Source organism: Schistocerca gregaria, chromosome 2, assembly GCF_023897955.1.
Source record: "Schistocerca gregaria isolate iqSchGreg1 chromosome 2, iqSchGreg1.2, whole genome shotgun sequence".
NCBI classification, from domain to species: domain Eukaryota; kingdom Metazoa; phylum Arthropoda; class Insecta; order Orthoptera; family Acrididae; genus Schistocerca; species Schistocerca gregaria.
In genome coordinates this window covers 366,007,334-366,021,913 of record NC_064921.1, presented here as the reverse complement: position 1 = coordinate 366,021,913, position 14,580 = coordinate 366,007,334, and the positions used below count along the sequence as shown (strand labels likewise).

Here is a 14,580-nt window from a genome sequence, read left to right as displayed (position 1 = left end):
CTGGTGACCCTGCATCTTTTCAACTCACAGTCCACGTGCTTCTTTGCGTTTCCTTCAAACTGCCAACGACATATTCTTGTGATGTTAATTGCCAGCGACAACAGCTTACTGCGCTAACTTACTTAGCACTTCATGCGTAAAGGTTAGAGTGGCCCCTGATCCGAATAAACATTTGTTCCTCATCTGCAGGTCATCCATGTGTCTCTAGAAAACTCAGTCTGACAGTGAAAGATGGAACTGCTTAATTAAAAGGTATCCTTTTTCCTGGTAATCCTTCTTTAGTTCAGTTTAGTTCGATTAATTAAGATCCCAACAATTGTGATTTGGGGGATTCGGCACAACATGGTCAGTAACGTCATAAACTTAGCATCTACTAATTCTTCTTCATGTAGGCATAACTAAAAATAAGTGAGTGCCAAATATAGAAGGGAGTATGGATGCACCAAAAAATCTCTTGTCGAAGCTGCTGCATTGTCCTAGTGAAATTTGTTTTTTCTTTGTACAAAAGTTCTCTTCACCCCACTTTTTCGATCAAGTCGTTCCAGAAAATTGTGTAATATACTCACCACTTAATGTTTTAGCTGATCTAAAGTTGTCAATAAAAGAACCCTTTTGCCTGCAACAGCACACTGACGATAATCATGAAACCCATTTTTTCTTGCATAATTTACTGCACTGTCACCGGCTTGTCCCACTAATTTGAATACTACGAGGGGCGTTGAAAAACTAATGCAACACATTCTTTTCTGAAGACAGACTGTTTTTATTCAGGATTTCAATATGCTGTATTGTTCTCCACTCTTTGGGTTCCAAATCCCAAATTTTCAATATGATCTCCATTCTCTGCGGCGGCCTTACACCACCTTGCTGGGAGGGCCTGTATGTCCGCACGGTACCACTATAATGTTGGACGTCGGAGCCAACGTCTTGCTGCATAAAAACCCCCATCATCCACATACTGTTTCCCGCAGAGTGCATCTAGCATTGGGCAAAACAGATGGAAGACGGAAGGTACGAGATTAGGGTTGTAGGGAGGACGAGGAAGAACAGTACAATAAAGTTGTATGAGTTCCTCTCGGGTGCGCAGGCCTGTGTGAGGCCTTGCGTTGTCATGGAGCAGGAGAAGTTCTTTTGCATTTTTGTGGCGACCAACATGCTGAAGTCGTTTCTTCAATTTCCTGAGGGTAGGACAATACACTGCAGAGTTGATCTTTATACCGTTAGTGAGGATATCAAACAGAATAGCACCTTCACTGTCACAGAAGACCGTCGCCATGAGTTCAGCGGCTAAGGATGCAGCTCTGAACATTTTTTTCGGAGGAGATGTGGTGTGGCGCCACTCTATTGAGTGCGGTTTTTTCCATTTCGAACTGATGAATCCATGTTTCATCGTGTGTGATAATGTTCAACAAAAATATTGTCACTATCAGCATCGTTTGTTGTTGTCTTCAGTCCTGAGACTGGTTTGATGCAGCTCTCCATGCTACTCTATCCTGTGCAAGCTGTTTCATCCCCAGTACCTACTGCAACCTACATCCTTCTGAATCTGCTTAGTGTATTCATCTCTTGGTCTCCCTCTATGATTTTTACCCTCCACGCTGCCCTCCAATGCTAAATTTGTGATCCCTTGATGCCTCAAAACATGTCCTACCAACCGATCCCGTCTTCTAGTCAAGTTGTGCCACAAACTTCTCTTCTCCCCAATCCTATTCAATAACTCCTCATTAGTTACGTGATCTACCCATCTAATCTTCAGCATTCTTCTGTAGCACCACATTTCGAAAGCTTCTTTTCTCTTCTTGTCCAAACTAGTTATCGTCCATGTTTCACTTCCATACATGGCTACACTCAAACAAATACTTTCAGAAACGACTTCGTGATACATAAATCTATATTCGATGTTAACAAATTTCTCTTCTTCAGAAACGCTTTCCTTGCCATTGCCACTCTACATTTTATATCCTCTCTACTTCGACCATCGTCAGTTATTTTACTTCCTAAACAGCAAAACTCCGTTACTACTTTAATGTCTCATTTCCTAATCTAATTCCCTCACCATCACCCGATTTCATTTGACTACATTCCATTATCCTCGTTTTGCTTTTGTTGATGTTCATCTTATATCCTCTTTTCAAGACACTGTCCATTCCGTTCAACTGCTCTTCCAAGTCCTTTGCCGTCTCTAACAGAATTACAATGTCATCGGCGAACCTCAAAGTTTTTACTTCTTCTCCATGAATTTTAATACCTACTCCAAATTTTTCTTTTGTTTCCTTTACTGCTTGCTCAATATACAGATTGAATAACATCGAGGAGAGGCTACAACCCTGTCTTACTCCCTTCCCAACCACTGCTTCCCTTTCATGCCCCTCGACTCTAATAACTGCCATCTGGTTTCTGTACAAATTGTAAATAGCCTTTCGCTCCACGTATTTTACCCCTGCCACCTTCAGAATTTGAAAGAGAGTATTCCAGTCAACATTGTCAAAAGCTTTCTCTAAGTCTTCAAATGCTAGAAACGTAGGTTTGCCTTTTCTTAATCTTTCTTCTAAGATAAGTCGTAAGGTCAGTATTGCCTCACGTGTTCCAACATATCTACGGAATCCAAACTGATCCTCCCCGAGGTCCGCATCTACCAGTTTTTCCATTCGTCTGTAAAGAATTCGCGTTAGTATTTTGCAGCTGTGACTTATTAAACTGATAGTTCGGTAATTTTCACATCTGTCAGCACCTGGTTTCTTTGGGATTGGAATTATTATATTCTTCTTGAAGTCTGAGGGTATTTCACCTCTCTCATATATCTTGCTCACCAGCTGGTAGAGTTTTGTCATGACTGGCTCTCCCAAGGCCGTCAGTAGTTCTAATGGAATGTTGTCTACTCCGGGGGCCTTGTTTCGACTCAGGTCTTTCAGTGCTCTGTCAAACACTTCACGCAGTATCTTACCTCCCATTTGGTCTTCATCTACATCCTCTTCCATTTCCATAATATTGTCCTCCAGTACATCGCCCTTGTATAAACCTTCTATATACTCCTTCCACCTTTCTGCCTTCCCTCCTTTGCTTAGAACTGGGTTGCCATCTGAGCTCTTGATATTCATACCCGTCGTTCTCTTCTCTCCAAAGGTCTCTTTAATTTTCCTGTAGGCAGTATCTATCTTACCCCTAGTGAGATAAGCTTCTACATCCTTACTTTGTCCTCTAGCCATCCCTGCTTAGCCATTTTGCACTTCCTGTCGATCTCATTTTTGAGACGTTTGTATTCCTTTTTCCCTATTTCATCTACTGCATTTTTATATTTTCTCCTTTCATCAATTAAATTCAATATTTCTACTGTTACCCAAGGATTTCTAGCAGCCCTCGTCTTTTTACCTACTTTATCCTCTGCTGCCTTCACTGCTTCATCCCTCAAAGCTACCCATTCTTCTTCTACTGTATTTATTTCCCCCATTCCTGACAATTGTTCCCTTATGTTCTCCCTGAAGCTCTGTACAACCTCTGGTTCTTTCAGCTTATCCAGATCCCATGTCCTTAAATTTCCACCTTTTTGCAGTTTCTTCAGTTTTAACCTACAGGTTATAACCAATAGATTGTCTTCAGAGTCCACATCTGCTCCTGGAAAAGTCCTACAATTTAAAACCTGATTCCTAAATCTCTGTCTTACCATCATATAATCTATTTGATATCTTTTAGTATCTCCAGGATTCTTCCATGTATATAACCTTCTTTTGTGATTCTCGAACCAAGTGTTAGCTATGATTAAGTTATGCTCTGTGCAAAATTCTACCAGACGGCTTCCTCTTTCATTTCTTAGCCACAATCCATAATCGCCTACTATGTTTCCTTCTCTCCCTTTTCCTACTGACGAATTCCAGTCACCCATGACTATTAAATTTTCGTCTCCCTTCACTATCTGAATAATTTCTTTTATCTCATCATACATTTCATCAATTTCATCATCATCTGCAGAGGTAGTTGGCATATAAACTTCTACTACTGTAGTAGGCATGGGCTTTGTGTCTATCTTGGCCACAATAATGCGTTCACTATGCTGTTTGTAGTAGCTTACCCGCACTCCTATATTTTTATTCATTATTAAACCTACTCCTGCATTACCCCTATTTGATTTTGTATTTATAACCCTGTATTCACCTGACCAAAAGTCTTGTTCCTCCTGCCACCGAACTTCACTAATTTCCACTATATCTAACTTTAACCTATCCATTTCCCTTTTTAAATTTTCTAACCTACCTGCCCGATTAAGGGATCTGACATTCCACGCTCCGATCCGTAGAACGCCAGTTTTCTTTCTCCTGATAACGACGTCCTCCTGAGTAGTCCCCGCCCGGAGATCCGAATGGGGGACTATTTTACCTCCGGAATATTTTACCCAAGAGGACGTCATCATCATTTAATCATACAGTAAAGCTGCATGTCCTCGGGAAAAATTACGGCTGTAGTTTCCCCTTGCTTTCAGCCGTTCGCAGTACCAGCAACGCAAGGCAGTTTTGGTTAATGTTGCAAGGCCAGATCAGTCAATCATCCAGACTGTTGCCCCTGCAACTACTGAAAAGGCTGCTTCGTTACGAGCAGGCAATTCCTCACAGATGGTGCTTTGTTGCTCGTTACGGTTTTCAGTTAAGCCGCGAGGAACCCAGCGGGCACACTCCTTTGAGCACCCCAGCTGGCGGGCAAATGTGTCAGCACTACCAACGAAGAGGTCCAGTTGCGCAGAGAGGTGTTTGATTGTGATCCGTCGATCACATTTTCCAACGTTGCAGAAGTCATAGATGTGTGCGGCCGGCCGCTACGCGGAAGATCGGACAGGTTTGCTCGATCTTGTTGCGATGATGATTGACGCGTCGTCCAATAACTCGCGTGCTTTGTTTTCACTGCCACGTTTCCGTACACACTCTAAAAACCGCCTGTGAACATCGCTCTGGTTTTCTGCTAAAAGAAACTCAGTGACAGCTTTCTGCTTAGAATGCACCTCTGTTACAGACGCCATTTTGAAGACTAGATATAGCGCCGTCACTTACCGGAACTTCACGAAACTATAGGGGTTAAAATAGGAACATTCGCAAAGCCTCTCAACAAGTTCCGCCTTTTTTTCAACCGAAACTGGCCGAGGAAAAAGCGTTTTGCATTACTTATTGAACGCCTCTCGTATTTCGACTTTTACGTGGTGTTAGGGACCCATTTATTCATAGCAACAAACGGGCGCACAAGAATAGTTAGATTTTTTAAATGATCCAAATATTACCTCAAAATTCGTTTCCGCGATTACTTTCATCAGCATCAAGAAATGCAGCACTCATTTGGCACAAAACTTTCTCATGGTAGAACCTCCCTGCAAAATTCGTGCCTCTATTATATGTGTGGCGTCCAAATGTTATCATCTGTGGATGTAGTCTTGGGCTCTCGTTCACGTGGAACATACACTGTCGAGCCAAAAGATAACGAACAAATGCGTAACAGCGTTCTGGTCCTCATTTGGAGCGCAGTAGAACAGAGATTCTGCTTTGCATGAATTCAACAAGTGCATTGTAGGTTTCCGGGGAGGTATGTGACACTAGATTTCTTCGCACATATAGCAATTACCTTAAATTAGGATCCGGTGTTTGTTGGCGCGGATGTGCTACACTGGGTTCGGATCTGGAGGATTTTGTTCAGCAGACGTCCATGTGCGGTCACTATCAGGCTCATCGAACCACTTTAGCACAATTTTGGCTTTGTGACGGGTATTCATCCTGCTGGAAGGTGCTATCGGCGTCGGTAAAGACATCAATCATTTTTGTCCTGGCGTCTACTGTCCATAGTGCATTGCAAGGCAATGACGAGAGTGTCTCACCCCGTACAGGAATCATGGTAATACAGGGTGCGGCAGCGTTCATAGCAGGATATAAAAACATATCATCAGACAGTAACTGTAATTTATTTATGACCTCTTATGTCCATTAATAGTTAAAGGTCTGCCGTTTATTAATGTGTAAGTCATTGCCCATTGCGTGGATTGCTTTTGAATATGACTCCTGTGAAGTGATTACCCCTCTGCACAACACATTCATCTAGGCGGGGTTGGAAGCTTTCCATAGCTCGGCGTAACGTATTCCCTGGGACATTGCCGACGGTAGTTCTGATGCGATCCTTCAACTCAGGAATGGTGACATAACGTGTTCGGAACACTTGTTGCTTCAGGTAGCTCCAAAGGAAAAATTCTGCACATGATAGGTCAGGTGAGCCATTCGGCCAGGAAATGTCACTAAAACCGGAAATTACTCCACCGGGAAATGTCTGTCGCAAGAAATCCATGCAAATTCTGGCCACCATTCCTGAGTTAAAGGATCGCGTCATAACTGTCGTCGGCAATGTCCCAGGGAATACGTTACGCCGAGCTATGGAAAGCTTCCCACGCCCCCTAGATGAATGTGTTGTGCAGAGGGGGCATCATTTGACAGGAGTCATATTCAAAAAGCAATCCACGCAATGGACAATGGCTTACACATTAATAAATGGCACACCTTTAACTATTACTTGACATAATAGGTAATACAAAATTACAGTTGCTGCCTGATGGTGTGGTTTTATATCCTGCTATGAACGCTGCCACACCCTGTATTACCATGATTCCTGTACGGGGTGAGACACTCTCGTCATTGCCTTGCAGTGCACTATGGACAGTAGACGCCAGGACAAAAAGAGAGTTGGGCAGCTCCTAAAAGCCTACTCAGACAGCGAAAGTGGTTAAGATGACCATTTACAACCAGCGGGAAATCTGGATTCGAGTCCTGCTCAGGCACAAATTTTTATTTTTTCTGAAATATTCTACAGTTGATGGCATCATAATTGCAATTTGTGAGTTCATTCTTAAATTAATAGTAAAGATTTTACAACCATCAAAGAAAGTAATCTTTATTAATAAATTTACAGTTACAGGACCCTAAAATAAAATAAATAAGTAACTGGAAAATAGATTTAACAGTATTGGGCTACGCATTCTGTCAGATTTGACAGCAGTTAGAAATGATAAGCAAATGAAGACTGTCGGCTCAGTTAGTACCTATTCAGGATGGTTCTTTAGGTACTTCCCGATCTCCAGTATGTCAGACAGTTATAGTTTTGAGTTCATTATGCTCCGACTACAGTATTCCACATCTAGTACAGCATTATGTCTGGTTTCCAGACAATGTTGGGCAAAAGTAGAGTCTGGTTTATGCAGCCTCTAGCGTTCATGCACTTCTTTAATCCTGGCGCACATAGATCTATCTGTTTTTTGCTCTGAAATATGGGCCACACTCTTTGAATCTAATACTATAGATTCCCCTTTTGTTCATAGGCAACTGCTTATCTCCGTAGCTAAGGAAATTTTTGCATACTGTCTGTGATAAAGTAGATGGCTAAATATCTATTTTTTTCAGATTGTTGTATATTTTGGTACTCAGTCTAATCAGTCTACCAACAACAAATACTAATGTACCTGTTTTTTGGGTATCTGTCGGGGGACAGATGGTTCATATTCTAGTATTTATCTTATTTTAATATTTTATTAAAAGTGCTGTCGACAGGATTGGGCTGGTGAGTATTGTTTCCGGTTGTACGAGGACTACTACTTAAGTTAGGCGGTGGTGGTGGTGGTTAGTGTTTAACGTCCCGTCGACAACGAGGTCATTAGAGACGGAGCAGAAGCCCGGATTAGGGAAGGAAATCGGCCGTGCCCTTTCAAAGGAACCATCCCGGCATTTGCCTGAAACGATTTAGGGAAATCACGGGAAACCTAAATCAGGATGGCCGGAGACGGGATTGAACCGTCGGTCGTCCTCCCGAATGCGAGTCCAGTGTGCTAACCACTGCGCCACCTCGCTCGGTTTTAAGTTAGGAACGATCTGCCTCGAAATGTAAATATCAGTGAAAATCAAAACTGTTTTATTTGCAGCGCTTAGCTTCCAGCTACTTCTCTACATAGTCACAGCTCCGACTTAAATGTCTGTCGTAGTGTTGTACCATTTCCCCAATACCTTCGTCATAGGAAACAGCCTCCTGTGCTTTTCTCCAATTTTCTACGCTGAACTGTATGTTTTTGTCTGTGCTAGACTATTGTCTTCATAGTTAGCTGTTCATTTAAGCAGAGAAGAAAATCAGAGGGTGCCAATTACGGGCTGTTTGGTCGATGATTAAACACTCCACACTCATTTCCCCTGTACTGGCGACAGAGAACAGTCAGGAAGAAGGAAATGGATTATGGTTACGTGATGTGGGATTGCATGAAATCAGGCGAAATCTCACGGCAGGCACCCATACTTCGCGAAGGACACTATTTTCTGGTCAACTTTACGCACTCACTGTGCGCTCAGAACTGAGAAGGACGTGACGTTATCAACGGTCTTACTAGACAGACTGCACAGCACGTCTGTGCAAAGCTTCCCCAGATTTTCATTGTGGTTTCCATTTCGCAACTGATCGGTTCCTTACTTTCCAACTAGCCCTCTTAGAAAAACTGCACTCTGTGCAAATGGACAGAAACTATCACTGCTAGACATCAAGAGGCTCTGCAAGAACAATCCTGAGCAGCTTATAAATCAGCAGACTTCAGTTATTTACCATTGCTAAATACTGCCAAACATGACTGAATACCTAGTTCAATATTTTTTTAATCGATTTACCAATTATTTGTTTTAGTGTGTGCATTACGCTATATATTTAATGTTGCGGATTACTCTTTTAATGACTGTAAATTCTTAACTACTTATGTTTGTACTATAAAACACTACGTCATACATGTCAGCTATGTTAGACGACGGCTTAATAAGCAGAAACATGGGTAGAAAAAATAAATATTTAATGAAAATCTTATCACAGTAAGAAGCGACTGCTACAGTTGTTGAAGCTCGTCCTCAGTTTCTTGAAAATAAAAGTTATAGTCATAAACAATCTCCCATCTCGAACATTCCACAACATTCAGTCTAGTTTCGGACATCAAGTATTGCTTTTCCAGCCAGCGTGCGAAGCAGGGCGGGTGGAAAGAGCATCTGAGGCCAGGAAATGGGATTTCTGACAGCGCGCATCGCGCACCGTTTCGTTGCGAAAGCCCCGTCACATCTTCGGCAGCTGCCGGCGGCGTCTAGAGTGGCAGTCCAATTACTCGCACCGGGCCGGCGGCTCGTCCCGGGGCAGCCTTCGTCTCCAACGCACCTTCATCTGTCAGCGACCCTCTAACACGTTCTTTCGTTTAAGTCTACAAGATTCACAAGTATCGCAGTGTACAGTGCACTAAACAGTCTATATTCTGTCAATAAGTGTGATAAATGAACAGAAACACTTTTGCATTTGCAGATGACAAACATCCGAGACATACAGTATAAAGCATGAAGTACTAAAGATTTCTTTGGCATAAGTTTATCATTCGCCGCAACTACCTTGATTCGTAACTTCTAGGGTTTCTAGAAAGTAAGTGTAGAAATTGAGATTCATGAAGTATGTTTTCAGTTCAGAAGTTATACATTTAGGAATGAGTTGACATTTGCAGAGTTTGCTTACTAAGACATTACTTCTTGGGGATTACAGTTTCGTATTTATTTTAATGTTCCTAATATATTTTAATTGGTTTTGCATCCATTCTTCACGATGTCATTCATTCGTCGTGTTCTATGGATTTCATTATGAAGTAAAAGGTGTATGAAACTATTTAAGATACTGTACATGTTAGCAGGGGAGAAATTTCTGTTAGGAACTGTTTTAATGATGGAAACTGAGCAGCTACAGATAGTGTGTGTTTATTCAGGATAAATTTAAAACTACAAAATTAACGAGATAGTCACTAGTTTTAAAAATCGATATTCCTTCCTAGTTGCAACTAAATATCTACTGTTCATCTAGTAGTTTTCGTATTATTATTCGAAATTTTACTGGAGTAACATTTATGAAGAATCTCAATTTTCTGCTGGCTATAACAATAGCAGGCTACCTACATTTAACATTACTACTTTCAATCCAAGGATTCAAATAAAGTTTAGAAATTGAGACTCATGAGCTATGTTTTTAATTCACAAGTTCTACATTTAAGAGTGAGGTGACATTTTCAGAGTTTGCTTACTAACCAACGGAATGCTCAAATAAATCTTTTCCATACTAAAAGTTGGAGATCTAATCGGAACAGCTATACAATTATTTGAATATGTCATCGTTATTATCAACCATTTGAGACCTGGTGTTGGCCAAAAGCTTTCTCTGTACTTCTTCACTCAATACGATCGTCAGCTATACGTGTCCAACGAGCTCATGCATGTTTTCCAGTGTTACCTACGCGCATCTTTTATCTTGGGATCAAGAAAGAAAAGAAAAAATCTTAACACAGCCAGCTGCATACCCTATGTATCTCAACTTCATTTTAATTACAGGCATAATCATGCTACCCAATACAGTTAGTTTTTTGATGCATTAATTTATTATCTTATTTATTTTCTTGACTATTCTCATAATTATCTTCTCTGCTAAAGATTCTGGAAATAATTTTGAGTATTACTTTTGTATAATTTTCTTTCAGGTTAATCATTTCTATAGAAACAGCATTACCTATAAGGCGGTAATGGAACAAAATGGACACTGACACAGCCTACATTTTTACTAGATCTCACATCTCCCATTCCCATCTACCCTGCCCTTTTCTGCCTCCCTTCTAGGACAACTTGGTGAGATATAAATGGGGGGAAATTTAGAAACTGGGGTATAGAGCGTCGTCCTATTTGTTGGGTGAGCTTGTGCGGTATACATGGTTGCCAGATTTATCCCGAAAGTATGACTTCATAATCAAACATGGAAGATCCAAGATAGTGGAAGATCGGTGGGTTAGCAAAATGGCTGCTATTTTGAACTATTGCGTGAGTCAGCGTCTATGCTGTTACAACGTAAAAACGCTTAAATTTAAAAAAATCCATGTTTGAGGGATGTTTCTGATATGCTTACACCATTATCTTGTTAAAATATCATACTACTATGTGTCCTAGATTCTGCTAACTATAAAATGAATGACAGCTCCCTTACTGAAAGAACAACTGTTGTTGTGTTTTACTGTAATAGTGTGCATAACTCACTATAAAAACTGTGAGAAATTCAAAAACTGCCAGATAGTGTGCTTGTGAAAACAATTACAGTTATGTTGTATTTTTTAATATTAATACACCAGAACTTTGAGCTTTGCATCCAAATACACTTGCAGATTATCATAAATGCAAGACTGAGTAGTTACTGCTGTATGTAGTAGAATAGATTGGGTACAACTGCATCTTTATTTTAAATGACGGCCACGTCACCTCCACTGCCTCACTATGCACTCACAATTCCTGTCGCCATTGCTGACACCACCACCACCATCGCCACCATCACTGCCTTTGCAACAATTGCTGCCATCACTGCCGCTATGGCTGAAACCACCACCACCGCCGCCGCCACCATGGATAGCAGGCCATGTGCTCAAACAACTTCCATAATGTCAGGGTTTGCAGTGTTCTGGCCACCGAGGACAACGCCACACAACTGCCATGTACTGAGAGCTCTGCAACCACCCTCTGATGAGATGCTCCTTGCCAGACATTACTATGTTCTTTCAATCAGCTCCACCCTCCACAGACAGCTCCCAACTGCCACCCATCCTGAGCCCATACCGCGCTGACATTTTTTGTCTCCATAAAAGAAAGGGTGTCTCAGAGGCTTCAGGACTAGCAGCATGGTCCAGTGTCATCGAATATTATTCCATGAATTTGTCTTTGAAAAATTCAGTAGCAGGGTACCAGTGTTCTGTAAATAATAAAGTGAGGAATGATTTGTAGGGAAAAGATATTCTCCAGTATACATGTTTGGGCTGCTAGGCTTTCCTTCGCGTAAGTTCCATAGTGTTATCGCTGTTATAATGATCAGAGATACAGAGTGTCGCTCCAATGAATCATCAGGCATATTTTCTCTGATGAGTCGGTACATACTTATAATTTCGTTCTTGCAATGCATAGCTGAATTCAACCAAACAAATACTACTCACCACATCATGCAACGCCCAGTGTCCACAGAAAGCGTGTGTATTTATCCTCCTTCCAAAGACCACTCTTTTATCCCTGTTTTTTCCAAGTTTTTAGATTTGGGCTATCCTTTTATACCTTCTACAATGTGTGTTTTAACATCGCCATTTTATAGTTTGACTCGTGTGACTGGATCCGTCCACATGTAACTTTGGAATTGCAGAACTGATGACCTCGCTGTTTAGTCCCATAACCCCTCCCCCTCCCCCCCCCCTTCCCCGTCCTCCCCCCCCCCCCCCCCCCCCCGTCCGTCTCAGTCAACCAAATCGTGACTGAAGTGGCCATGTTACATGAGGCGTTTTCATAATGTAGAAACCACTTATCTGCTATGTTCAGTCTCATTCGATTGACCCTTTTCCTGGGCCCTTCAAGGACATCTTTATAAACACTTGGTTGACAGTTTGTCTTGGAGAACCAAATTCTTTATCCACAATACCCCCAGTGCCAAAAAAGAAGATTAGCATTGTAATGATCTTCGATTTGTTCATTCGAAACTTTTTCAGATGAGGAGATGTCTTAGTGTGCCACTCGCAACTTTACCACTTTATCCCAGGATGGTACTCAAACATCCAGGATTGACCACCTGTGATCGCACGAATGAACCCTTCGTGGTCGTTGGCAATCCTCTGTAGAAGATCAACGCATGCATTTCATCGACTGGCCTGCCTAGTTGTGTGGTTTTGTGGCACATCAGTTTGACACAACCCTTCGCATGTGCAAACTTTGGTCAACATTTGACGCAAGGTATGAAAGTGTTTAACTGGTAACCCATCACCCATAATGTTAAACACAAGAGCATGCACACGTTTGATGTTTTCGTCGGTTTTTGAAATTGAAGGTCTCCCTGAGTGAGGTTCATCTTCTGCGTGTTCTCTGTCTTCCAGAAATGATAAGTGCCGAAAAAGTGGGTTACGGACGGAAAAGACCCACCGTGGTTTAACAGCGCAATTCACAGAATTCTCAGGAAGCAAAGACAGTTGCACTCGCGGTACAAGAAAGATCGGGAGAATGAGGACAGGCAAAAGTTAGAAGAGATTCGTGCTGCTATAAAAAGTGCGATGCGCGAAGCATACAACCACTACCACCGTCATACCTTAGCAAAAGATCTTGCTCAAAACCCAAGGAAATTTTGGTCTTACGTAAAATCGGTAAGTGGGTCGAAGGCTTCCATCCAATCACTCACTGATCAGTCTGGCCTGGCAACGAAAGACAGCAAAACGAAAGCTGAAATTTTAAATTTAGCTTTTGAGAAATCTTTCATTCAAGAGGATCATACAAACATACCGCCGTTCGAGTCTCGTACAGATTCCCGTATGGAGGACATAGTGATAGACATCCCTGGGGTTGTGAAGCAGCAGAATGGATTGAAAATAAATAAATCGCCAGGTCCTGATGGGATGCCAATTCGGTTTTACAGAGAGTACTCTACTGCATTGGCTCCTTACTTAGCTTGCATTTATCGCGAATCTGTTGCCCAACGTAGTCCCGAGCGACTGGAAAAAAGCGCAGGTGACGCCTGTATATAAGAAGGGTAGAAGGACGGATCCTCAAAATTACAGACCAATATCCTCAACATTGGTTTGTTGCAAGATTCTCGAACACATTCTCAATTCGAATATAATGAATTTTCTTGAGACAGAGAAGTTGCTGTCCCTGCATCAGCACGGCTTTAGAAAGAATCGCTCCTGCGAAACGCAACTCGCCCTTTTTTCACATTATATCTTGCGAACCATGGATGAAGGGTATCAGACAGGTGCCATATTCCTAGACTTTTGGAAAGCATTTTGCTCGGTGCCCCATTGCAGACTCCTAACCAAGGTACGAGCATATGGGATTGGATCCCAAATACACTCCTGGAAATGGAAAAAAGAACACATTGACACCGGTGTGTCAGACCCACCATACTTACTCCGGACACTGCGAGAGGGCTGTACAAGCAATGATCACACGCACGGCACAGCGGACACACCAGGAACCGCGGTGTTGGCCGTCGAAAGGCGCTAGCTGCGCACCACTTGTGCACCGCCGCCGTCAGTGTCAGCCAGTTTGCCGTGGCATACGGAGCTCCATCGCAGTCTTTAACACTGGTAGCATGCCGCGACAGTGTGGACGTGAACCGTATGTGCAGTTGACGGACTTTGAGCGAGGGCGTATAGTGGGCATGCGGGAGGCCGGGTGAACGTACCGCCGAATTGCTCAACACGTGGGGCGTGAGGTCTCCACAGTACATCGATGTTGTAGCCAGTGGTCGGCGGAAGGTGCACGTGCCCGTCGACCTGGGACCGGACCGGACCGCAGCGACGCACGGATGCACGCCAAGACCGTCTCCATGAAGCTGGGCTACGGTCCCGCACACCGTTAGGCCGTTTTCCGCTCACGCCCCAACATCGTGCAGCCCGCCTCCACTGGTGTCGCTACAGGCGTGAATGGAGGGACGAATGGAGACGTGTCGTCTTCAGCGATGAGAGTCGCTTCTGCCTTGGTGCCAATGATGGTCGTATGCGTGTTTGGCGCCGTG

At 42.6% G+C, this 14,580-nt stretch overlaps 1 protein-coding gene across 1 annotated transcript in view; it reads left to right on the top strand.

Moving 5' to 3' along the window:
• The window catches only part of LOC126335781 (adenylate cyclase type 3), an 861,859-nt gene that overhangs the window by 726,854 nt on the left and 120,425 nt on the right, over positions 1–14,580 (top strand). The window contains exon 15 of the mRNA XM_049999243.1: positions 9,169–9,182. Coding sequence (XP_049855200.1) covers positions 9,169–9,182 — 14 coding nt within the window. The remainder of the gene's footprint in view (positions 1–9,168; positions 9,183–14,580) is intronic.